The sequence below is a fragment of the Mytilus californianus genome, unplaced genomic scaffold, assembly GCF_021869535.1.
Source record: "Mytilus californianus isolate M0D057914Y unplaced genomic scaffold, xbMytCali1.0.p SCAF_7, whole genome shotgun sequence".
NCBI classification, from domain to species: Eukaryota; Metazoa; Mollusca; class Bivalvia; order Mytilida; family Mytilidae; genus Mytilus; species Mytilus californianus.
The window spans coordinates 93968225-93993759 of record NW_026262723.1 but is presented as its reverse complement, the minus strand read 5'-3'; the positions used below and the strand labels follow the sequence as shown (position 1 = coordinate 93993759).

Genomic DNA, 25535 nt, shown 5'->3' with positions numbered 1-25535 from the left:
TCTTTCAGTCGTTTTGTCTCCGAGCTTGTAAATGTAAATTATTTCCAACTCAAATCACACCAAAAAAACCACACTACCACCGAATACCCATGCAAGCGTAAATTAACACGAATATAAAATCTAAATGATTTCAAGATCAAGCTATTTCAGTCTCTTTCTGTCGTTTGAAAAATAATTAGTCAGTCGTTTGCTTGTAAATTTCGAGAGAAAAAAATTGTAACTGAACCAGTCTGACTAGAGCCAGTCCGAACTATCAACTTGCGTTTACAGACGCAAGTGGATACTTGGAGCTGGCTTTAATCAGATTGTAACGGGACCTGAATTTTTTTTATTTTATTTTTGCCGATACAAGTTCCCATGTATTTCTCAGCCTACGTTAACTTTCTCAGGCCTCATTCCGATGTTGCTGTCTGCCCTGTGTAGACTTGGTCTATAGGGTTACAAAGCTAGCACTTTATTTTTAAAATGTTTCCGAAACTATATCGGATTTACTCTGTACAAACCAATGATTTTCAGAGACTGTTTACACTTGGAACATAGGGAAAGTTATTCGGCAAAATAACCAAGCTAAACCACGTTTTTTACATTCCATACTAACAAACTATTTTCTGTATGAGTATCAAAGTCTGCTTATATTGTGCTTTTTCGCCTAATTCTATCCGTATTCTCATTCCGATAAATTTCCTTGTTCCATTTTGCCCGAGCGGTGTTTTTGACGACCATTTTAACACGAATTAATAGTTGTTTTTTCACACACCATCCCAAGTGTCTATAGATTAGATTTCGACTTTCAAAACAAAATTTCATGGCGATACGGCGCGCATCATGAATAAGTATTTATTGCAAAAATAAACCAAGAATAAAATAAAGTGTTAAAACTCAGTCTGTTATGCATAAAAACATATATAAGATAAATCGTGCAGATGCTTAAATATTAAAGAAACACAATATTTAAAAGTAAAGTAATACATTTTTAAAGGTTAACAATGAGCAGAAGAATTGCCGGAAAACGATAAAGTAATCTATGTCAAATAAGTTAACCGTTACGTATTGCATCAAAACTCTCAGCACTCTACATCTAGGGAAAGTTACCGTTAAAAATGTCACATAATTAATTACCAAATATATTTTAAATAATCACTTTGTGATTGCAGAACCTGCTGCATTGGCTTGTATGTGTGAACGTTATTCGATAACGTCAGGAACGATAACTCGGGTAATATCAACAATTTATAAGTTATATCTGTCCAAGGACGTATGTTAGTTATACGTCCTTGATCTGTCATAGAAATCTTACACATTCTGTCATGGATTAACAGATAATCTCACTGCAAACAGTACAAACATTTAAACAATCACGGGCACATCACGATATATGTTAGATAACTTTAAGAGCATATACACCTCAATCAGGGGGAAAATGTTAATACCGTCACACATCACGAGAGACAAACTATCTTAATGTCACAGTGGAAAAAATGGACAAAATTTGATTTTGAGACTTTTCGGACATTTGTAACAAAATTTCGTAAATTCAATGTTTTTCTTGTATATGAAATATTTCTCAGGGATTTTGTTAATTTGTATTGTGAAAGGTTTAAATCAAGTTTGTAAGATCTAGCTAATCTAATTTCATGTTTCAGTTTGTTTTTCAATTAGCTACATTTACTTCAATCTTACCTATTATTAGGTCTTTCCACTATTTTGTGGAAAGACCTATTGTATTTGTTCTGATTATTTTTTTTCTTCTTCCGCCAAATTTCAAAACTTGTTTTGTGGTTTCGCAAGATGTCGCTTAGATTTTTTGCATTTGATATCGAACAGTTATTGCGCTTTTGAGACTGATCCTGTTTAGTAGAAGACTTTTTATTGTAAGAGTTATCTCCCCAAACACTGTTTTCTTTGTGGTGAGATCTTTACCGTAACCGTAAAAGAAAGCGACAAATTTATTTTACTAAATTGCTCGTTATATCCTTAGGTTGATTTGTGTCAAATTTTAACCGAATCAATTCGTAGACTCCATATGACAGTTATTTCCCCTTTTGAATTTGAATTTGAGATAAGTGATATGTTAATTTATCATATAGTTATAGAAAATAATGGTATAATTGTACCCCTTGATAAAACTAATTTGTATATATATTTATTCATTAAATTTGCAGAATTGTCTAAGCCGTGTGATATGACTTTCGTTATCAACTACTTCCGGTATATATCAACTGCTTCCGGTTTATATCAACTGCTTCCGGTTAATATCACATGCCTTTCTGTAACGTTATCGCAAAGCATTTCGACGTCATTCTGCAAATTCCGGAAAAAAAACTCAGTAGTACATTTTAGTGAAAAACATAACTAGGAAGAATGAAAGAACGAATATTAGGAAACAGAAAAATATATTATTAAAAAACGCAAAACATCAATGTATCACATGAATGGTAAGTAATACAGACCTAAGGTATGTGTATTTGAGGTCCTGGATTCATAAAAATAAATTTGAGGTCAAGGTCAAAGGTCAAGGTCATGTTCTAAATTTTTACTTTTCATTTTCCAAGATCTCGTCTGACAATCTTAGAGATATATTTAAAAGAACTAGTGCAAAATGTTTTCCTCATTGTGATGAAGATATGATACATTTGGTCTGAAACAATCCAATGACATCTTATAGGAGTTTTTGTCCCTGAAATGATTCAATTTAAGGTTAATTGATTATTTCTCCAACTTGGTACATGATAAAGCCATAGGTTTTTTGCAAACTGTTGGCTGACAAGTGACCTTGAGTTAACCGGAAGTATCCATTTTTGCACTTATTTCATGGAAAAGTACTTTGGAACTATATGTTTTTTAAATATGCATACATAAACCTATCATTTGAGACCGGAAGTGACCTTCAATAAACCGGAAGTACCTAATATCTCCATTATTACAGGGAAAAGTATATAGAAACCATATATTTTTGGAATCCGTGTAAATAAAGCTATCATATGAGACCGGAAGTGATATTTTTAAAACCGGAAGTTGATAATTATCTCCCTTATTTCAGGCAAAAATATATTTATTAAATCAGTATGAAGAAACCTATGCTTGGACGCCAATAGTAACTTTGAGTAAACCGGAAGTAGCTTCTCATCAATAATTTAGAAAATTGATGTGGAAAGACCTTCAATTGTTCTCTGAACAATTGGTTTTTAATTCTTTTAGGATCTATTTAATTCGATAAATAAGTCTGTAAGTTCTACTGTTAATTATATTGCTGTGAGCTAATTTTTCTATAACCCGTTAATTGTATTTGTCACTCATTTAGAGAAATATTTGTCAAGTCTATTCAAGTAATTTTTAGTTTGTTATATAAACTATTTTATCATTTCGATATGGCAGATTGGATTTAGTATTACACTGAGCAGTTCCAACTCTGTACGATTGTATTCCATGCTGAACTTTTAAAATTATATATCGCGGAAACCAGAGTCGTCATTTGTTGCAAGAGATAGTCCCAGAGTCAAGAGTCCGTGCAGACTCTTCTTATTGTGTGTGTGTGTGTGTTGTTGCAGGCAAACACATAACCCAGTCACAAGATACATCCAGTTTCTATTTGTGACATCATTATAATGGAAAAGAGAGGATATGGGGTATTAATTCATGACAAAAAATCACTACGCACACATAAAAAAACAAAATGCAGGCCCGCTTTTATTTCTTTTTTTCACCTCAAAGACACAGCGAGTTTTTGTTCTTGTATTGGTCCGGACACTTTCATACTTCTGTAAAATTAGAACTTAGGATTCGTTATTTATAAAATTTGAAAATGATGCAATTACCGCAAAGGGGTCGGTTTCGAACCAGTTCGCTTGAGCGAAGTCCGACTTTAATCTTATTTATGCGTTGACTGATTTTTGTTCCATATACGTATATTAAAATCTCAAAGGGTAGGAAAGGAACGATTTAAAGCTCTATTAACATATACAATAAACCTCATCAGTCACAGCTTCTTACGGGTACCTGTTTAGAAGACATATTTGTTTTCCTTTTGGTAAAGGAAAAAAATTGATAGCTTCAAGAACAATCAATCAAATAAAAAGTACCGCTTTGACGGTAGAAGAGGGACATGTCTTGAGAACTGAGTAAATCCACTTCGTCTGACATATTCAGGCAATTTTCCTATAGATACACATAAAGTTTAAAGACAATATTTGATCAGCACAAAAGAATGGATAGTTGTGCTAAAAGTTACATTTTCTTCATAAGAAAAAGAACAAAGTTTAGGGATAAAAAGGTCAAAGCGTGGTTTCGCAACCGAAATATGTGCTAGGGATCACATTAATCAAATCGGAAGACTACATAGATATTAATTTTGACTTTTAATGTTTTATGCAGTTCAAGCTGCTTTTATTTTACTAATAAGAAATTGATATAAGATATATAAAAATCAGCAATATATATTATATATATATTATATTCCAAATTCCACACGTACACAAATGTACATGGATATAAATACTTTAAAGTTTCAATCAAATTTGCAAGAAACGACATATAAGAATGTTTATAAAAGTTTTGCAAGCGCCTCTCCTACAGGTGTTGCTGAGGCAGGATTTTGTCCAGTAATGAGGCGACCATCAACCTGAAACATAATTTTTGTTAAAGTAAATTCAACATTCATTCACAAAAACATTATTTCAATACCCTTTTTAACTACAACGATGAAGGAAAAGTTTACCGGGTTTTATATCTGAAATTTGACCAATTCAATTCCAACAGTTTGTTTTATTTTCTAAGAGTTTTATAGTATAAATGTGGAAAACCTCAATTCACTTGCATCATGGAATGTTAAGGAAAAAATTCAAACCAGAGACTCAAAGCAAATATCCTTTATTAAATGTTTTCCATAAATCGTCTCATACTAACAGGCTATATGTGCTCGAAAGCCTGATTAAATAAAGGTTTGACAAGATATAATCTTTACTATTCAATTTGCTGAATTAGGAAAAGTAATGTTGATTAAATGATATGAACAGAAAACACGTATTTATTATTTAATATGTTCGTTTTTATGGTATGAAGACGAGGTAATAAAGTTATACACAAAAACCTCATGTATATTTCGCATTTTCTTTTATTTATTAAAATCCAAAATCGCAATGATCATGGTACAATACCAACCTGGACATTTGGTTTCCACATGTCAACTGCAACAAAACTGCCACCCAGATCTTTCAGTTTTGTTTCTAACGGAAACGGCATGATAGACGTGAGTTGTACGGCGTCTTCCTCGGCATTTGTGAATGCTGTTACTTTCTTGCCCTTTACCAAATAGTCACCATTGGAGAGTTTCAATGGAACTAATCCTAAAATACAAAATTTCCTTTTACATAAACTGGAAAATTTGTGCTACTGTAAATTAACCTTCGTGTTCGAGTGTAAAAAAAGAAAATTGAGAAGATTGCACTATAAAAAAACATTTTTCTTTATTGTATTGCCACTAATTTTTTTTTATATTTTGAGAACGGAGAGCACGCTTTCGCAAAATCAATAAAACTTGACGATTTTAGTTACCAAATGGTGAACTTTACTTGTCTCAGTAACAATTAATCTAAATTTCCTGCACAGTGTGTACTTCTGTTTAGGTCCTTTTTGGGATTTCAAATGTTGAGGTTTTATTCGTTCCCGATGAAGATTAAGCAAGAAAAGCGCCTCGGACGCATGCAATTTATAAAGTGTTCATTTGATATATCGAAGTTGGTTTGCTTATCAAGAGCTTGTATATTGTTTGATTGATTACTGCTTTTTTAACGTCCAATAACAAATATTTCATGCATATTCATGATTAGACTAAAACAACAATAAAATCAAAAGTAGTTAGGTTACATTGTACGATCGGGATGAAGTGGTGAAAATTTGAACTGCTATTGGAAAAGAGTTAGATAGGGACTTAACATTTTCCTTGCAACAGGCTACATACGAACCTCTTAATCACTGGTTGATAGGGTTATCTAAAGTTCATATAGCTTGAATGACTATCCATACAAGAGGCATCGGATTTTACGCCCCATTGCATGAAGTCGTGCATGGTATTGTCACTGAACATCCCCCACAGACGAAAGGACGCCCTTCTTAAGAATGGGTTTGGATACAGGATGGGAGAAGTAAAAGTGACTATATTTCTTTACCACAATCAACACTTCCGATAAAGAGATTGTGTTGTTATAAATACTGTTATAATAAATACCTACCTACTGGCCCGTGACATACGGCACTGACAATTCCTCCGTTTTCATATATACCCACACCTATTTTTGCAATTTCCTGGTTTTCTGGGAGATCAAACATAGGACCATGTCCTCCAGCATAAAATATAGCTTTGAAATCACTGTAAATAAAGATAATACAAATGGAGACAAGCTATCTTCCTTAAAAGGTCATAAAAACTGTATAGATCGTTAAGGTTGCGTCCAGTATATATGCAATAACAATTCCTTGGAAAAATGCCTCTTAAAATTGTAAATAGCATGGCAGAAATTTCATGTGTGAGAGCAATGAGTATTAAAGTGACAATATGTTCTTCTGATAAGCATTAGATATTTCATCACTGGAAACAAAATTGATCTTTCCAAATACAATGTGACATCGACATTTTAAAGACATCTCGCACTAAAAGAAAACGGAAAAATTATTCCTCTTTGATACAAGTTTTAAACATATTCTTGTGATTACAGTCTCATTTTGGCTTTCGATAATCCTTTAACTTAGTCATCGTAAACATTGATAACAATGAGTAAAATATGCTAACTTGAAAGACTTCCTTTTGAATCCCCTCTTATGACGCAAAACATTGATAGACATACACGAAAGTCTTGCCCATTGTATTTGCCAATAAATTTGGACAAGATTTTTATTTTTACACTTTTCATTTCGCAAGTTGATTTTGGACGATAACTCGAGTATCCCATTATGGATTATAGCCTATTTACATAGGAGAAACATTACTGATAATAGCACAAAATTTACCCGCTTTTTGTCCCTTCTATCATACTATTTTGAACCATTGAAATAAGGCCATATCACGTATGGCGCTCATTTTTGTTTCCCATTAACAAGTAGTGCGCTTCGATCAGAATAACTTTTCACTTTTTTTTATATTAAATTTAAAAAAAACATACAAATTAGTACGTTTAACTCTTATTCAGCTGTGATTACCTTGCTTTTATTTGTGAGGGTTTGCGTGTGTTATCAATTGCAGACATTGCCTCTTTGTTGGCTAGAAAATTCTTACAGAGTTGGTCATCTTTAAAGGCTTCGCCACTACCTGGATCCTGCAACAGAAAATATATACAACCGTATGCTTTTTAAATGTGTTTGTGAGTACACTACAACGTATACTTTTTATATGTGTTTGTGAGTACACAATAGACTGTTTTCATATTACTGACTTTGTACTCCGGAGTATAAAATTTTTCGACAGATTACCTACTTTGTGGTATGACATTATGGTAAACGGTCAAGTAAGAGCGACTTAAAGAAGTAAAATTAACCTACATCAGTAAAACTTGAAGCAAAATTTAACTACAAAAATGTCCTACCACAGAATATTTACCTGTCAAATAATTATATATTCCGGGGTCAAAAGTCGGTAATATGAAAAGAGTCTATTAAAACATTTATATATTCTTCGTAATTTAGAGACACTGTAAAAAAGGAAAGGTTATCCACAACACCAATTCAGAAACCAACTAGTGACTAATGAAAGCATCACAGTAACCTGTCATTAAGATGAATGATGTCATTAAGATGAATGACTGTAGCTCTTATATATTCTCCAGTGAAACTTCATCAAAGTTACCATGCCTATAATTTAGAACGCAAGACGTGCGTTTTATCTACCCAAGACTCATAAGTGGCGGTCGAGTAAAATGATTGGAAGACTATATCAATGATGAAGTTAAGAGCATTGAAAACAACACAAAATAGAAATAGTTGTGCTTAATTTTGCTAATGCTATCTATGCCTGGGATTAGAAAAAAATTCAGTTGTGATTTCGAATACTATCTTTTTTTATTTAGTAACAATGCCGGCAATGTACGCATCAAATATATTTCATGTCGGCACCAAAAAATCAAATGAAATGATTGTGTTTTATGAATTTATGTAAATATTCTAATTTACCATTGGTGCTTTTCCTCCTTTTGGACTTATAAATGTGATGTCGTGCCCCTTTGCTTTAAGTACGTGGTAAGGATGAGCTACTTCCGGTAAATACCAACCGGTCTTCTTGTCCGTAGTTCCCAATTTATCATGACTGGTTAGAACAAATAATACCTTGGCTGGCATTTTAACTAATTAAAAAAAAACATGTTATGATTAATATTGTTTTTCTATATCTAATTTCAGTTTTGAAACCAAAATAGAAAAATGATATATACAAAGGTGACAGTAAAAATGATAAGTCAGGCAAAACCATGAAGAAAAGAAGAAAGAAGAAATGACAGATAAAAGTGTACAAGACGTAAGGAAACGAAGCTGAACAACTAGAACCTGATCAAAAATGGAAAAAAAAATAAAGTATTGCGCAGATAAAGCAACTGGTTGAAAGTCGATCATTGTGACTACGATAATCGGATCATATCCGTGGTCATTTGTGACACAACTATTCTGTAATGAACAACCAAACCAATATTGCTTCAGTTAAACATTAGATGATATTCCTATTTTACCATTAATAACTATTGGTTCCGTAATAACAAAAACGGTCACCAATTGTATGTACCAGGTGCGCATTTCGACAATAAATGTCTCAAATGTCTCTTCAGTGACGCTCGAGGCCAAAGTATTTGAAAATCCAAAGCTTATTAAAAACGAAGAGCTCATTAACAAAAGGACAAAAAAGTATAGCAAAAATCGGGCAAGGAATCAAAGCTTTGCATGAGGGAGATATATTCCTTAATTCAAAATAATTTCCAAAATTTTGTAACAGCAAATTTTAATATCAAAATCCGTATTTTCATGTCAGTACCGAAGTACTGGCTACTTGGCTGGTGATACCCTCGGAGACTAACAGTTCACCAGCAGAGGTATCGACCCACTGGTAGTAACTTCTAAGTAGCAACTTTCTATCATTGCAATTCTGATAAGAATACACAAGCTTATGGTTACTTTGCATCACATGAGAAAAATCTACTCCATTTGAAGGTGTTGATGGAATATTGATACATAAAAACTAAAAGCTTATACATGTAATGGGAAAATTAAGACCCTGTCTTTTATCGAATCAGTTGGTTCTCATGTATGTGCCTCTATTTAGCCACATTTCAATGGATTTTAGTTGTTAGGATAATTAAATCTTTATTAATGCTCACCATTAAAAAGTCAGTGAATAGATTAAAACATATAGGAACATAGTTTGAAGTCTGCCTACGACTAAGGAATTCGCTTTTTATATAGAAGGATTGTCTGCATGGCAAAGTACTGAACATATTGGATAGGAGCTATGTACAGGGCGTTGATATTAAACGAATCAAATTTTATAACAAAGAACATTACTCTCAATGAGTATAAAAAGTAAAAAAAAAATTTCTTATGTAACTTTTCACCTCAAGACTTGCATCCTTTCCAGAATTAGAGGGTTCAAGTTTTTAATGTAAATACACTAATTCAGGTTTCATTCTTTATCAGACCATCGTCTTGATCCCACTCATCCTTTGGTAAATCAGGTACACCCTCCGTTCATTGGAATCATTTAACAAAAAGTAGATGTATCCAAAGACAATTTGGGCAAATATTGCCTTTAATATGTTTATTATCTCCAGTGATATTCGAGGCCAAAATATTTGAAAGTCCAAAACATAATACAAGCATTGAAACCAAAAAGGACCAAAAGTAAAGCCAAATCTGGACAAGGAATCAGAACTTTGTATGAAGAAGATACATACATTTGAATCCGTTACGTTACGAGTTACGTTTGTTTTATAATTAAGGCGAAGTGTACGTAATTGCACGCCTCTAGCGGAATTTAGGATAAAAAACGTGCGTCGTTAGTTACGCGGGTTATCTCACCTACTCCAAGAAAGGAAAAATGGGCACATGAAAGAAAAATGACTTCGTGCGGTCTATCATGAATCCAAACAAGTATTCATGTGCTATCTCAAAACTTCAAAGAAATTATTAGAATGACTCCAATCAGAAATCTGAGTATCCTATTGTGAGTTAGTCTGACTTTATTACCACTGTTTTTGTTTTAGACACGCAGGAGCAGGTACACAATACGACTCGTGTTTTTTTCAACAGAAGGTAAAAACGCATAAACAACAAAATTATAACCAAATAAACAAATAAACCAGTGACAATTCTGCTTCTATTCGTATCAAATTCATTAAAATCAAACCAGAATTGACCCCACAATATTTTTTGAAAAACCATAGTTTTGAATGAAATTCACAGTGTAGCGTAAAATTGTAGGTAACGAATAATTATATTGCATTTGAATTTGTGTGTTGAACAAGAAAGACGTTGGCATGTCCGTTTTTATGCAATTGAAAATTTTATGATGTTTTATATTTTATTATTTATGTAAAAAGTATAAAAGATACTAAGGGGTAATCGACAACTAGTACAACATAATGAACATTTATAAGCCGAAGGCGAAGAAAAAGCCAACAGCAAAAAAAAACCATCAGATTCCGTCCACAAAACATTACACACTCAGAAACTAAGAATTGAGCACTATTACATTTATCTCAGAATAAGTAAAATATATGTCATCCAAATCTCAGTTTTCAAGGTGCAGAAAATAAACAGGTGTCTTCTATTCCGTCCGCAATTTTTGGGGAAAGTAAAATCTGAATTTAGAACCATGGTTGAAACTGAAACTACACATGTATGATAAAAATAGAACGTGTTATTTTTTCTTTATCAAATATCAATTTCGAAGGGATAGCGAAATATGTTTTCTTTTGTTGTGCTTTTGTGTATCATTCAGCAGTAGTATAAGGTAGGGGAAGAAGGGGTAGGGGTGAAGAAAATAAGGTCTACAATGTCGGGGCTTTTTATAACCGACTATACGATATGGATTTTTCTCATTGTTGAAGGCCGTATGGTTGCCTATAATAATTGCTTACATCCACATCATTTAAGGTAGCTGTCTAAATGTTGGACGATAAATTTTTCTTAAACTTCTGTAAAAGACTTCTGGGTCAATGTAATTTCATCAAATTTCAATATAAAAACTGGGGATCACGGACCTTGTTTTTTCGTAATAACAAATTGAAATTAACGAAATTTGGGTTATTTTATATTGTTAATATAGGGGAAACTTAAGTTTTCCTTATTGCGGAAACATTAAACGATAGAATTGGCTAAAATTCGATGAGAAAATTGCTTTTCATTAATAACTCCGAAATATCAAATAAAAATAGGGGGTCACGGGCCTTATTTTCTTGAAAAAATCCCCAAAAATTTTAAATATACTTTACGACACTTAATTTTTTGATAGTTCAATCTTTAAATTTCAAGTTTTAGGTATTTTGTTGTATATTAAATGATACTTGGTAAAATATTTTTAAAACAAAAAAGTATTTTTGCAACATGATCAGAACGGACGCTCAGAAAAAGACACCCGATCTACCTTAAACTGTGGCAGATAGTTGTCTCATTTGCAATCATACCACATCTCCTTATTTTCATATTATATTAACAAAACTGCAATTCATTTGCATTATATACAGGGACAAGTTATATCAAAAACTCCGATCTGTTTTACTTTGCTAAAATTCATATGCGGGTTCTTCTTTTGACCTTATTACAGCCATAAAAATTCTCAAGATAATATGCAGATGCAGTTTTCTTATTTTTTGGGAGTCGTGCATGTGGATATTCAACAAATAATGGTACAAGAAATTATTTCCTTTTTTACTTAAAATCTCCAGCAAACATTATATTATGCTTTGTCGTGTAGTTAAAGAAAAGGGAAAGCGATCGAGACAGGAAATTTTTCAAATAAAATTGCAGAGTTGTGTCACGTGCACGTGTGTGAACCTGACAAATAAAATGGGTTTTGTGCGCAATACCTCGAATAGCGCCGGAAATGGTGAGGATGAAAAGATGCAGCAAATTATATACACTTTTTTAAAATACAAACATGCAGAAATAAGATTTTAAAAAAGACGTGTATACGCGATCCCAATATTATAACCGATTATTAAAATACGTATAGAATCATTCTGTCAACGCTGTGTTAACCGGGACAATTTCAAACTTGATATTTGATTCATAATTATTAGAACAATACAATATAAAAATAAGAAGATGTGGTATGATTGCCAATGAGACAACTCTCCACAAGAGTCCAAATGACACAGAAATTAACAACTATAGGTCACCGTACGGCCTTCAACAATGATCAAAGCCCATAGTCAGCTATAAATACAAGCATTTCAAAAAAGATGTGGAACCCTGTCTAATTAAGAAAAGATGGAGTTAAAGTCTATACAGTAACTTTCTTTCACTTGCAGTATATTTATTTGCCAATTTGCTTTTTTTTGGCAGCAGAATTATCCTTAAAAATACTCAGTTTATTTCCTTATCAATTGATTACGCTTGAGCATTTGCAATAATTAGGAAAATGGGTTATAAATAATTCGTAAATATAAATCAACATGTAGACATCTTATACGTTCAGGTATTTCACATCCAATATTTTTTGGTAATATTCTTTACAAAGCACAAAAAAGTCGGCATTCACCTCAAAAGCTAACCAAAACTTTAAACAGACTTATTTAGAAAGGATATAGTTACGATACTGTTGTCAGGTCATTAAGGATTGCATATTTTGATATTAATATTGATTCACTCATAGGGTCTTTGCATCGGAAATAAACACTATTATTCTAAAACCAGTTGTTGGCATGATACGGGTTATGTTCTTCTCATATATTTTATGATTGTATGATACTAAACCCCTAACGGGAGGGATTGTACTTGATTTTCATATGATGAAGACATAATCTTTCAATCAGTTTAATTGAGGTCTGGAGCTGGCATGTCAATAACTGCTAGTAGTCCTTTGTTAATTTATGTATCATTGTCTTTTTGTTTAGTTTCTTTTGTTACCTATTCTGACATCGGACTCGGGCTTCTTTTAAACTGAGTTATACTGTGCGTATTGCTATGTGTTTCTTTATTCTACATTGGCTAGAGGTATAGGGGAGGGTTGAGATCTCACAAAACATGTTTAACCCCGCCGCATTTTTGCGCCTGTCCCAAGTCAGGAGCCTCTGGCCTTTGTTAGTCTTGTATATTTTTTTAATTTTAGTTCATTTATATGTTTTGGAGTTTAGTGTGACGTCCATTTTCACTGAACTAGTACACAATTTTATTTAGGGGCCAGCTGAGGACCACCTCCGGGTGCGGGATTTTCTCACTGCGTTGAAGACCCATTGGTGGCCTTCGGCTGTTGTCTGCTCTTTGGTCGGGTTGTTGTCTGCTCTTTGGTCGGGTTGTTGTCTCTTTGACATATTCCCCATTTCCATTCTCAATTTTATACACACTCACGATTTTGTTTCGACACTGTACGGTATAATAGCGTTATAGAGTTATATCTATGACGTTACAGTAGACATCAATAACGTCGCCGAATGTTTTTTATTCTTTCCGCTAAAAATCAAACTTCCACAGGATATAGCTTGAAAACTAGCACGGTTGCTAAGGACTTTCTTTGCACCAATGGGTTCGTCGTTCATTTTTGAATCGCATATCGATTTTTAAAAAAATTCTGTGGACCAACGAATTAGAAAATCTTGATAAAGTAAAAATATCTGCCGATTTTTATGATTTTCCCTATATATCCTTTGTATTTTTGGCGTATCATGCTGTTAATTTCAACAGCTTGTATCTGAAAAACGAAAACGGTTACCCCTTTTTTTATTTTATTGTCTGATGTATTTTTACAAGCAGAATCCACATGTAAAATTAAAAAAAATTCTGTGGAGTAGTTAATTACGTACACTTCGCCTTAAAATCTTTATAATGATAAATAAAATTTACACAATATAAACAAGTTGAAAGTAAAAAAAACACATTTTACTTCATAAACAGAACTATATCCAGTAAACAACACATACAAATTAACATAATCAGGAATATGTCTCCATTAAGCGGATGACATATTTGTATAGGTATTTACAATGTTTTAACAGGATTCTAAGAGCAATTCAACCAAACATATCATACTTCCTACTAATGGATGGAGGGATGCTGCATAACGGTAAACACATTGCAACATTCGTATGACGAATAAACCAAACCATAAAGTAGGCAGCCATTAATGGTATAATGGTTAAAACTCTATCGGATTCAATACCGTTTAAATTCTTTTCACTATATAAATGTTATGGTAATGTCTTATAAAACGAAAGATTATTTTTCTCTTGTTACCTGCCGGTCTGTTCTTTCTATATACAAACACATTTGCAATCGTGATAAATTAAGGTGACATACCTGAAACTCTGTTGTCTAATTATGAAGATTGTCTTCTAATAATTAAACCTGAAATTATTTTAGCGGTCATGATATAGAACAAGCTTAAGGAGTCATTTAAGCGTGCAATTATTCCAGGTGTTTATAGTTACTTTGCAATTTACCTGTAATATTTCCGTCTCGCGGAAAATATAAATAATATGCCGGTCAACTCATTATTCTAAAGATACCGGATAGAGCACTTTGACATTTGAAACTTGTATTTACAGAGCTTATGCTGCATTGTTATATTTATACCCACTTTTAATTAAATATTTTGCTTAATCATGGAAGGGGGGATAATTACGTTGCATGAAAAACAGAAAACATTGTCAGTCCGTAATATAATGATGTGAGAATTGTTGAAAACAGAGGAAATAGAAATTTTAGTTTTAACAATATTTCATTTTTCAAAAGAGCATAAATTACAATTATTCAATAGAAATACAGGGATTCGAAAACAATAAGAACTTATATGTAAGTTCGCCTTCCTTAACAAAATACAACGTGAAGAAACACGCTATATTATATGTTTGTTTTGTGGTTTGCCAGTTATTCAGAAGTATATTTGATTGAAAGATGGGATCAACTCATTTCTAATTGTGGACTTAGCTGTGAATATGATGTGTAGGTCTATATATGCTCGACAATATAAAGTTCAACTACAAAGTTTCAAAATATACATCGAAATAAAAATCAAAAGATTTTTACACCAAATATCCCTAGCTGTTTCCAAAATAAAATCTTGTACAAATCGAAATTTTATCTAGGCAATAGGAGAATGTATGATAAGTCCACATTTTTGGCCCCTTGAATTCGAGAATCAATTGATTTCAGATGTTAATAAGACATTATTCCGTTACTGTATTGGCGTAGAATATCAGTGTTTATAATTTTGGTTATCTTATATATTTGCATTAGGGCTCCAAACTTCTTACAGTAAGTACAAAACATCAATAAAACACTGCAAAAATAGCCTGATTTTAAGATCTTTTCATTAATATTTACGTATGAGCGACAGCTTTACCCTAAAAGATATTTTGCTATGAAATTTTACAAAGATGTTAATGCTTGTAAAATATATTTTTGTAAATAGATGTTACTTATATATATTTTGAGCAAGAACCATGCGTGAAATGACCGTTTTAGGTCAAATACGTAGAGTCATAATGACTTCTGTAATAAAGTGTCCAAACTATATTAATCTGTTCCTTTGTCAATAAAATTAACATAGTTTTTTCAAAGGCTTAACTCAATTAACTGTTTTTGCTATTACAGACCTGTGCCAAATAATGGCTCTTATCTGAAAAATAATGCTCAAATATAATCCACGACTTACTGGCGTTAATAAGCTACATGCCTTTCCTTCTGTCTTTTAGTAAGTATTAGATAATAAGCAATGCTTGATTTATATTACCAATAACAATTTTTAATATGTTTTTTATCGACTGTCTCAATCAGAAAGATTTTTAATACATTTTAGATCTAAACTTCTTTAACTTTAAGTGGGATATACGCATATTAAAATGCCCAATCTAGATGTATCTGATATTAAAACTAAACAAAATATAATGTACCTATAATTTGTCAAATAATTTGTTTATCCATGTTGATATTCATCAAAGCTATGATCCGCAAAGGGGGGAAGGTAAAAAGGAGAAACTCAATTTGGGGGATCAAAATAATTTTAAGGCTGCGTTTTCAAAATGACCAGCCGTCACCCATTGTATATCAATGTGCTCAGAGTTTAGGAATTTATAAATTTTTACCTAGGGAAAAAAGGGGGAAGGGATTTCCCAAGCAAAAAATACTAAATCCCTTAATCATAATCACATAGATATACAATGGTGTGAATCTTCAATAATTTGTGCTTTTTATACTTGAAAAAATATCTGATTAATGAGTCATGTATTACGGTTTCCAATAAATAGATATTATGATATCCAAGATAAACTGACGTCACTGGATACTCAGGTAAGGTATTAATAGTAGCATTACAATTATATCTATTAATAAATATTACACCGAATATATTATATATCGAACTATATTTTGATCTGAGAATAGAACACATCGAAAGACTTGAGTGTGAGTATATAATTGTTATATGGCGAATATTTGTTCCTCAATATTAAATTCCACAATAGTTGCTAAATTAAAAGTTAGTTTGGAAGTTTAAGAAGATTCGATAGGTTGAAGGAAACTAATGAGAATATATTTGAAAGGATATACATACGTATTATGTATACTAAAGACAGGTAGTGTGTTTGTTTATTTTTGTCAATACTCGCTTAGTGAAGGATAGTTACTTCGCATTTTTGCGAAAATATTATTCTTTAGTGCTGCTTAATTCAATTATTCTTCAAGTTCATTAAGCTCACTAAAATGATGACAAGCTTTAAAATGGTTCACTTAATCTCCATCTTCTTATAGACATCAAGAAATTACATCTAACGAAGTATCAGCACACGTCTTGCAAGTGTAGAGAAAGATGGCATCAAACGGAGCACAGGTGAAATGTTCCTACATTAACTGCGACCAGGGAAAAGTTCTAAATCCTGAGTCTGATAGGGCAGATGTCAGAGGTTTTCATGTTCCGAAGTCTGGAAGAAAAGGTATGTAAATTAGTCTCGGAAGCCCATACCGGGTTGACCGAGTTGAAGGGTGGGAAATTTGGACAGCCATTGGAAAATCACATAATAATAATAATAATAATAAATTCTTTATTTAAAGAGGGTAAACTCAGTTAGTTACAATAAACTAATCTTCCCTGAGGCCCTCACGAATGCTGGATAAGGGCAGAAATTTTACCTTGCAACAATCATCTACGGATATTTCAAGTGCGTATTTATACATCCCGTATCATAAATCCCACACTTTTTGCGGGGTAGTCGTACGACTCAGACGGAGAAAATGGTATAGTTTCTCTATTACACATGGCTATCATATCGTGGTAAAAAGACAAAACAATCATATAATAGATAATAGAAAACCAGGAGTAAATATAAACAGCCTATAACGCTGTAAGTAACAAAGCAAGAAGTTATTTCATAATTTACATAAGCAACACGACGGGTGCCACTAGTGGAGCAGGATCTGCTTACCCTTCAGGAGCATCTGAGATCACCCCCAGTTTTTGGTGGGACTCGTGTTGCTCAGTCTTTAGTTTTCTATGTTGTGTTTTGTGTACTGTTGTTTGTCTTTTTGTCGTTTTTCGTGTTTTGTCATGGAATCGTCAGTTTGTTTTCGACTTAGGAGTTTGAATATCCCTTTGGTATCTTTCGCATCTTTTTTAGCAAAAGGGCTTGGTAATCCAAAAAAATATAATTAACCCTGTAGATAGATATATAAATAACTTCACATTAAAAGGATTCAGAAATCTGTCATTTTCATATGGACGGCGGGATACTTGGAAATTGTGTAACTCCAAAGTAAATATAATTGTACAAGAGAAAAAACAAGTTTGAATAATCGATGTGTACGTTCATAAAAGAACATGTAATGCAATCTTCCATATGTACTTAATGGAAAACCTGACGGGGAAGTATATACGAATCCTGTGGAAAGTGAGAAGTGGGTTAAAAGATTGAGAAACTGAAAAGGGAAGTGAAATTTACGGATTCCCTTTACTCGATAGGATAAGATTATACTGTTTTACACCATGACCTAACTTTCTATAACCATAACCGAAATCGGAGCTTAAGGAAAGGAATTGTGGAACTATTGACATCCACTCCTTGTCCACCACCCTACATGTATACTAAATTATGAAAATAGAATTAAAATGCATTCTTAACGGACTTTAATGTATAACTCATTGTTCTTGATGTTTTCTCAAATTGACAATCTAAATAAAATATAGAACTCGGATTTCGTTATACTACATACTCGTATAACGAAATCCGAGTTCTATATTTTAATTAGATTGTCAAATTGACAGAGCGATATATATACATGCACACGTATAAAAATTGCGGTTTTTATCCAACGCAATCATAGGTTTGAACGTTGTTTTCAATTTAAACTTGTTTATATATATATAGCGCGTCGGATACTGTGCAGGCGATTTGGTGTCACGATATCTCAGTAGCATGAGTTCGAATCCCGGCGAGGGAAGAACAAAAAATTTGCGAAAGCAAATTTACAGATCTAACATTGTTGGGCTGATGTTTAGACGAGTTGTATATACAGAATGTACACAGCCATGTATCACCATCACTGCTGGTGATCCGATGGATAAATCTGTTGTAGAGTTGTCATTGGTTCAGACGTACTTATAACTATAATTATTTCTGTGACTGTATCTTACATTAATTTGTAGGATCCTTTACAATAGATATTTCAGCTGATCTGTAACAATTCCATCTTCATGCCTTATATATCATGTACTGTATTACGACGCTAGATTAAAACTGATGAGGAAAGGTAACACCCGGCCACCGAAAGCTTTATTTTGAAGCCTAGGCGGTCGAGTGGTCTAGCGCGTCGGATACAATGCAGGCGATTTGGTGTCACGATATCTTAGTAGCATGAGTTCGAATACCGTCGAGGGAAGAACAAAAAATTTGCGAAAGCAAATTTACAGATCTAACATTGTTGGGCTGATGTTTAGACGAGTTGTATATATATATGTTTCTCTAATTCTTCGTCAATTTATCCCTTTCTACACCCATTGTATACAGTGGTAGAATCTATATATATATATATATATATATATATATATATAGGATTACAAGTTACAGATGATTTCACATTTTCTATATTCTAAATAGGGAAAACGAATCATAAAAAAATAAATTGATGGATAAACATAATATTTTCCTGTTTTCAGTTCCTAAATAGGCTTCTTTGACCTCAACATCACTGGCAAAAGTGTACCGAATACGCCATTGCTCTCTATTAATTTAGATAGACACAATTATATTACGATTTGCTTTTATTGTTTGTTGAGGTTTTTTTCTAATCTTAAGAATAATAAATTGCAAAGGTGCTAAGCTTTAAAATAAATCATATAAAACTGTGGGGTACTTTTATTAATTAAAAAAAAAACCGCTGAAATATACGTTTTTGTGTTTCAAAATTGTCACTGTAATTAATATGTTCTGTCTACCTTTTGCTTGTTTGAACACAGTTAGGCCTATGTGTGAAGTTCGTTTCATTCTAGAAAGTTTGAGATACTCAACAGTTTTATCAATGGCCTAGTGGTCATAAAGTTTTGAGTACGATTATCGTCAGAACCACCTGCTTCTGGTCAGTTAACACCGACAATTCACTGAAAACAATGACGATCTTTTTCGTAAATTTTGATTTTTCACTATGATCGCAGCTTCGGTCCACTTACATTTTGAAAATACAAATATTTCCCAGGAATGATGCACAAGTCATAAGAAAACTTTTAACATCAATAATTCATGTATTTTACCAGCACAAATTTAAAATGAGAATGACAAAACGACAGTAGAGGTTCAAACTTTAAAAAAAAGTGGGTTTTACGGCATGACAACTTTAACTTATACGAAATTTTTAGGGTCATTTGCTGATATTCATCCCACCATGTCCTCTGTCGGACTTTTATTTTCTTCACTTCCACGCCACTCTCTTATTATTACTTCCGAGTCCTATATAACAATTAAATAATCACATTTTTGCTTTAAACAGGAATGTTGGTTGATTGGACAGACGACGGATCTGCTTCATTGCATCTCTCCTGTTGGCGGAAAATTTGCAGAGCTGCCAAAGATGAAATACCAGAAATAAAGTTATCTGCTAAAGAACAAGAGTTAGTGAAAGAGGCAAAGAAAACAGCAGAATTTCATGACTCTGAAGCTCATTTTCAAAGCGAGGCTGTACGTATAGCAGCGATGTTAAAAAATGCTAGTTACTGTATAGGTTTTACAGGTATTTATAACTGTTCATCCCTTATGTCAGTGTATCTGCGATTTAAAGAGAATGTATATATACATAATGTAAAAATTACCAACATGAAATTTTCTTTTAAATACATTATAAATTCTTTTGCTTTACAAAAAGTTTCTAAATGTGATTAATAAAGATAAAACAAGTATCAATAAATATATAAGTATAGGAATTAGAAATGTTGTATAATTGCTAGTGAGAAATGGTTTTGCTTTTGCCAAGTTTTTTTTCAACGATTGATCAGTAGCGTCCAGATACATCATGGTTCACAATATGAAATATGATTCCATCAACATTTTATATAATATAATATATACATTAATAAAAAATAATCTCACTATAAACAAGCAAACATGTGCATGTTTTATATTTCAGGTGCTGGAATTTCAACTGCAGCAGGGATTGGTGACTTTAGAGGTATTCATGGCAAATGGACTAATAATGACAAAACTAAAGACTATGGTAAGAAAATCGTAATTTGTCTGTTAGAATTTAGAGTTTAAATCAAAAGTTAAAGATCACTACTATTATTCTCTAATTTTGTAACGTAATTTTTGAAAGTATATTAATACAAATATGTAGGATGTATTTTTTATACAACCGCAAAAAAAATTTGCGGTCGTATATTGGTATGACGTTGGTGTCGTCGTCGTCGTCGTCCGAAGACACATTGGTTTTCGCACTCTAACTTTAGTTGAGGTGAATGGATGTCTATGAAATTTTACCATAAGGTTCAATACCACAAAAGGAAGGTTGGGATTGCTTTTGGGGGTTATGGTACCAACAGTTAAGGAATTAGGGGCCAAAAAGGGGCCAAAAATAAGCATTTTTGTAACTTCCAGACATAACTTGTGTGTTAGTGTATGGATCTCTCTGGCATTGTACCACAAGGTTTCATATCACAAAGGGAATGCTGGGATTGATTTTGGGGGTAATTGCATCAAAATTTTAGGAATTAGGGGCCAAAAAAGGGGCAAAAAACAAGCATTTTTCTAGTTTCATGACAATAACTTGTGTGTAAGTGTATGGATCTTTCTGAAATTGTACTACAAGGTTCCATATCACAAAGGGAAAGCTGGAATTGAGTTTGGGGGTAATTGCCCAAAACGTTTAGGAATAAGGGGCCAAAAGGGGGGAAAAAATAAGCATTTTCTAGTTTCCAGACAATAACTTGTGTTCAAGTGTATGGATCTCTCTGAAATTGTACTGCAAGGTACCATACCACAAAGGGAAGGCTGGGATTGAGTTTGGGGGTGATGAATCATAAGGGGGTTCAAAAAATTTGGGGTTTTTTTTTTTCCCTTTTTTTTCTTTAAAATTTCCATTTTAAATTGGTTATTTCTGATTTATATATAAAAGCAAATAATAATGATATGGTTTGAATAGGTAAATTAAAATTTTTTAAGTTCTTAGACCACATTCATTCTGTGTCAGAAACCTATGCTGTGTCAAATATTTAATCACAATCCAAATTCAGAGCTGTATCAAGCTTGAATGTTGTGTCCATACTTGCCCCAACTGTTCAGGGTTCGACCTCTGCGGTCGTATCAAGCTGCGCCCCAGCGGAGCATTTTATTATCTTTCGAACCAGGTAAATTTTCAGTTGAGATGAATTTCCCTTTTTTCAGGTTCTAAATCTGCCTCATCAGGTCCAGGAAAACAAAACCAACGAGGTTATCGCCTTCCAACTTATACTCACGAGGCAATTTGTAAATTACTGGACATGGGAATTATGAAATACTTAATCAGCCAGAACACGGATGGACTTCATAGACTTTCTGGTATTCCCGCACAGAAGATTTCCGAACTTCATGGGAATGGTTTTGAAGAGAAATGTGAAAAATGTGAAACAAGACGTATGCGCAACACAAACACAAGATCTACTGCTCAGAAACAAAAAGTGCCACCCCGTAAATGTGAACGATGTAAAATTAACCACAGAACTGGAAACATGTGTCAAAAACCTGTAGGCATTTACTTATAAGTATATTTGAAATTTGTTTTTCTAATATTACAAATAAATTTTTGATGCAACCATGATAGTGGAAAACGTGATTGCTGTTAGAAAGTGTAAGCTTGTTTATATACATTTTTAAAAAACGTCAATACTCAACGCTGGTAGTCAAATTGCCAGTGTATAATATCGCACCTGGCTTGTCTGAAATATTTCCCCAAATACTTGGAGCTACCAAATGGAGCATCAAAATTGATATTATAACACACTTAAAGCTCAACATAATAGAACAAGGAAATGAATTAACGTAAAAATACCAGTCGATTATAAAGTGACGCAAGATAAAGTACCGAAGGCCAGTGTAGTTGTACTTTATACCACACCTGTCTGTCATATCATCATTTAGAATCGTTTACTTTTTCTTTATACAAATATTTACTGTCACTGATGGTGTTTAATAACAAAGCAAAATCACAGCAGAATTTTTGATGGAATAACACAGTTGAGTTTATTTAAAATTGGTAGTCCATCTTCATTGCACGGGTAATATTTTATATAATTTGTTTTATAGGGTTGTGGAGGCTACATGATGAATACTATCATAAATTTTGGAGATTATTTAGAAGGCCCGGTTTTACGTTCTGCAGAGGACAACGCAGAGAAAGCTGACCTTGTTCTTTGTTTAGGGACAACCTTGAGAGTAACTCCTGCTTCTGATCTTGTTGCCATGGGAAAGAAACCGAGCAGACTTATTATTTGCAATAGGTAGCTAGCACATTCTGTCTAATTCGTTGTCTTTCAAGTCTTTTTGGATATTTGTAAATTAAGACATATTTTTGATGAAAGTTACAGGAAACAGATTTATAGTAATTTTAAAGTAATTTTATGCAAAAGCGGTCGTACATACTAACTGGTGCAATGTGAATTATCGTGCTTGAGTTTTAATCTCTTGTTATTATTTTTTGTAGCTTTCTACTTTTTGCGAAAATAATATAGAGTTTTGTATCTATATACTCTTGAAGAATCTAGAGTTGAGGTGAAGTTTACTTAGCGTGTAATGTTCTCAGATTGATCTAAGTAAAATTTGAATATTTTATCTTATATGTAAACATTTCACTTTTTATTTACAGACAAACCACCCCTTATGATGACTATTGTACTGAAACAGATAAAGACGGAAAACTGATAGGTTCTCGGATGTATGGCGACTGTGACCGTCTGATGAGTCTGGTCATGAGGATAATTTTAGGTGAAGATGCAGCAAAGACTTGGGAGGATGATAGGGATCAAAGAATTGCTACATACGACTTGTCAAGAATGTAGATACAATTATGTTATGCTTTTTGCAATATTTAAGCTTGTGTTCAAAATGAATAATAATTCCAATATATTGGAAAGACAACACGAAGAACATTCTAATGTACTTGTTTCAACAGAGGTACGTGTTTTTAACAGAAATAGACGTATACATGGATGCACTGCCGCTTATTACCTTTATAGATGATGATAATTTTACACACCTTCACATGTTATAATATATACATGTAAATGTTAATTCACATTTTGTCATTTACCTTACTATTTTCTTAATAATTGAATGTGTAAATCACCATCCTTAAGGATACACATGTTTGCCATAAATACATGCAGACCGCATAAACACTTTTTGTTGTATTTGTATTGTGATACAGTGCTGTCATCGTCTCTCTATAAACAATGATTCTTGTGCGATAACCGATCATCTAAAACTTTATATGCACAATAATCCTTGCTTGGTAAGGAATGGTTGAATTGCAGTTAGATTGTTACACGAGCCTGTTTAAAGCAAGAGGACCATAGGATTTTAGATATTGTTCCACTTATTTTTATATGAAACGTTTACATTCCAACTTTGATTGTGAGATTGGTATGATACATGTAACACTTCATAAATATGTAGTTAAGCAGCCGATCTAAATCTTGACTGCCTCAGGAAATGTTTGGAGAGTATTATAGGCTTTGAAACTTTATGTTCAGCATTTAAAAAACCCTGTCGTACCCTTCCGTTGGAAAAAACTGGGTACGATTTATATACCTCATGGTTTCTTGGCGACATACAAGCATTTTTGTGTGTGGTTTGAACAATAAATACATTACATACAGGGATGGCAAAAATGATCATGACATTATATCACGTTATGTGTTTTTTTTTTGCCTGGGAGTACATCAGTCATTACCGAAAATAGTTATATTTCTGGATGATTTTGCGTACTTTTGTTTGTCTTTTCGTCTTTTTAGCAATATTGGTTTGTGTTTCTTCAATTTGAAACTTCTGTTTGCTACAATTTATATACTGAATAGCACTCTTGATATGTTTGTAGCACAACGAAATTAAAAGAAAATGGAATTTAATTAAATGCACCAAAATTTTCGGATTTCGATCATTTATTTTCGCCCGCAGTGCGCGAAATCAATAAATACTGAAATCCAAAAGTTTCATTATATATACACGAACAATAAACATATTATACAAATGTATGAAAAATAGTTTCAAAGAGAAATCAAATAAGAATGTTTGTATATATAATTATTTACATGTATTCAGTTTAAGAAAAAAACTGTTCGGGTCCATCTTTGAAATATATAACATATATTCTCCCAGTAGTTAAGGCATATGATTGTGTAACTTCTTTTTTTATATGCACGGTATGAATCGAATGTGGATTCTAAAAAGATAAATAAGTCGTAGCCAACAATTGTTTGCCTTTTCCACAATTAGGACAACACCGAATGCGACTTATCACTGAATGTTTACTTGCCATTGTAACATGACGGGTGCCACTAGTGGAGCACCATCTGCTTACCCTTCAACAGCACCATCTGCTTAAACTTCTGCAGCACCATGGTTTTTGTTGGATTCGTGTTGCTCATTCTTTTGTTTTTGTGTAACATTTTTATACTGCTATTTGTTTTTTGTCGTGTTGTCTTTTGTCTTATCTTCGAATTATTATTTTAATTCCCCACTTGGTATTGTCTGCCTTTTTTATTTTAATTTTAGAGTACATATAACCGAAATCCTTCTCATGTTGCAATACCTCAGTATTCCTATTTCAAAAATTTTAACAGATTGGAAAAAATATTTGTAAACACAACAATATTGGCCATCTATCTTACAGCGTTAATCTGG

At 32.9% G+C, this 25535-nt stretch overlaps 2 protein-coding genes across 3 annotated transcripts; one reads left to right on the top strand and one right to left on the bottom strand.

The window, feature by feature from the left end:
- Positions 1-4342: 4342 nt before the first annotated feature.
- On the bottom strand, positions 4343-14753 carry LOC127708730 (uncharacterized). 2 transcript variants are annotated; one of them, XM_052213854.1, is made up of 6 exons: positions 14625-14753; positions 8158-8327; positions 7192-7307; positions 6228-6364; positions 5158-5342; positions 4343-4618 (listed from the first exon to the last, which is right to left on the bottom strand). In XM_052213854.1, exons 2-6 carry the CDS (start codon positions 8320-8322, stop codon positions 4541-4543), a joined length of 681 nt encoding a protein of 226 aa, XP_052069814.1. In that variant the 5' UTR covers positions 8323-8327; positions 14625-14753; the 3' UTR covers positions 4343-4540. The 2 variants fall into 2 exon arrangements, with proteins under 2 accessions (XP_052069814.1, XP_052069813.1); XM_052213853.1 differs by lacking the exon at positions 14625-14753 and adding an exon at positions 14482-14596.
- A 1768-nt stretch (positions 14754-16521) lies between these two features.
- On the top strand, positions 16522-24029 carry LOC127708697 (NAD-dependent protein deacylase sirtuin-6-like). Its single transcript, XM_052213814.1, has 7 exons — positions 16522-16587; positions 16933-17114; positions 20158-20397; positions 20791-20877; positions 22044-22381; positions 22941-23134; positions 23500-24029. The coding sequence occupies exons 2-7, from the start codon at positions 16991-16993 to the stop codon at positions 23690-23692; spliced, it is 1176 nt and encodes a 391-aa protein (XP_052069774.1). The 5' UTR covers positions 16522-16587; positions 16933-16990; the 3' UTR covers positions 23693-24029.
- The last annotated feature ends 1506 nt before the right edge of the window (positions 24030-25535 follow it).

Bases quoted from the DNA above. Each gene is read 5' to 3' on its own strand.
- LOC127708730 (XM_052213854.1), bottom strand. From the start codon at position 8,322: ATGCCAGCCAAGGTATTATTTGTTCTAACCAGTCATGATAAATTGGGA. The intron at 7,308-8,157 runs GTAAATTAGAAT...TTTCTGTTGCAG, and splicing joins AAGGAGGAAAAGCACCAATG to GATCCAGGTAGTGGCGAAGC. The intron at 6,365-7,191 runs GTAATCACAGCT...CTTTATTTACAG, and splicing joins CCCTCACAAATAAAAGCAAG to TGATTTCAAAGCTATATTTT.
- LOC127708697 (XM_052213814.1), top strand. From the start codon at position 16,991: ATGGCATCAAACGGAGCACAGGTGAAATGTTCCTACATTAACTGCGAC. The intron at 20,398-20,790 runs GTATTTATAACT...TTTATATTTCAG, and splicing joins TTACTGTATAGGTTTTACAG to GTGCTGGAATTTCAACTGCA. The intron at 22,382-22,940 runs GTAGGCATTTAC...TTTGTTTTATAG, and splicing joins GAAACATGTGTCAAAAACCT to GGTTGTGGAGGCTACATGAT.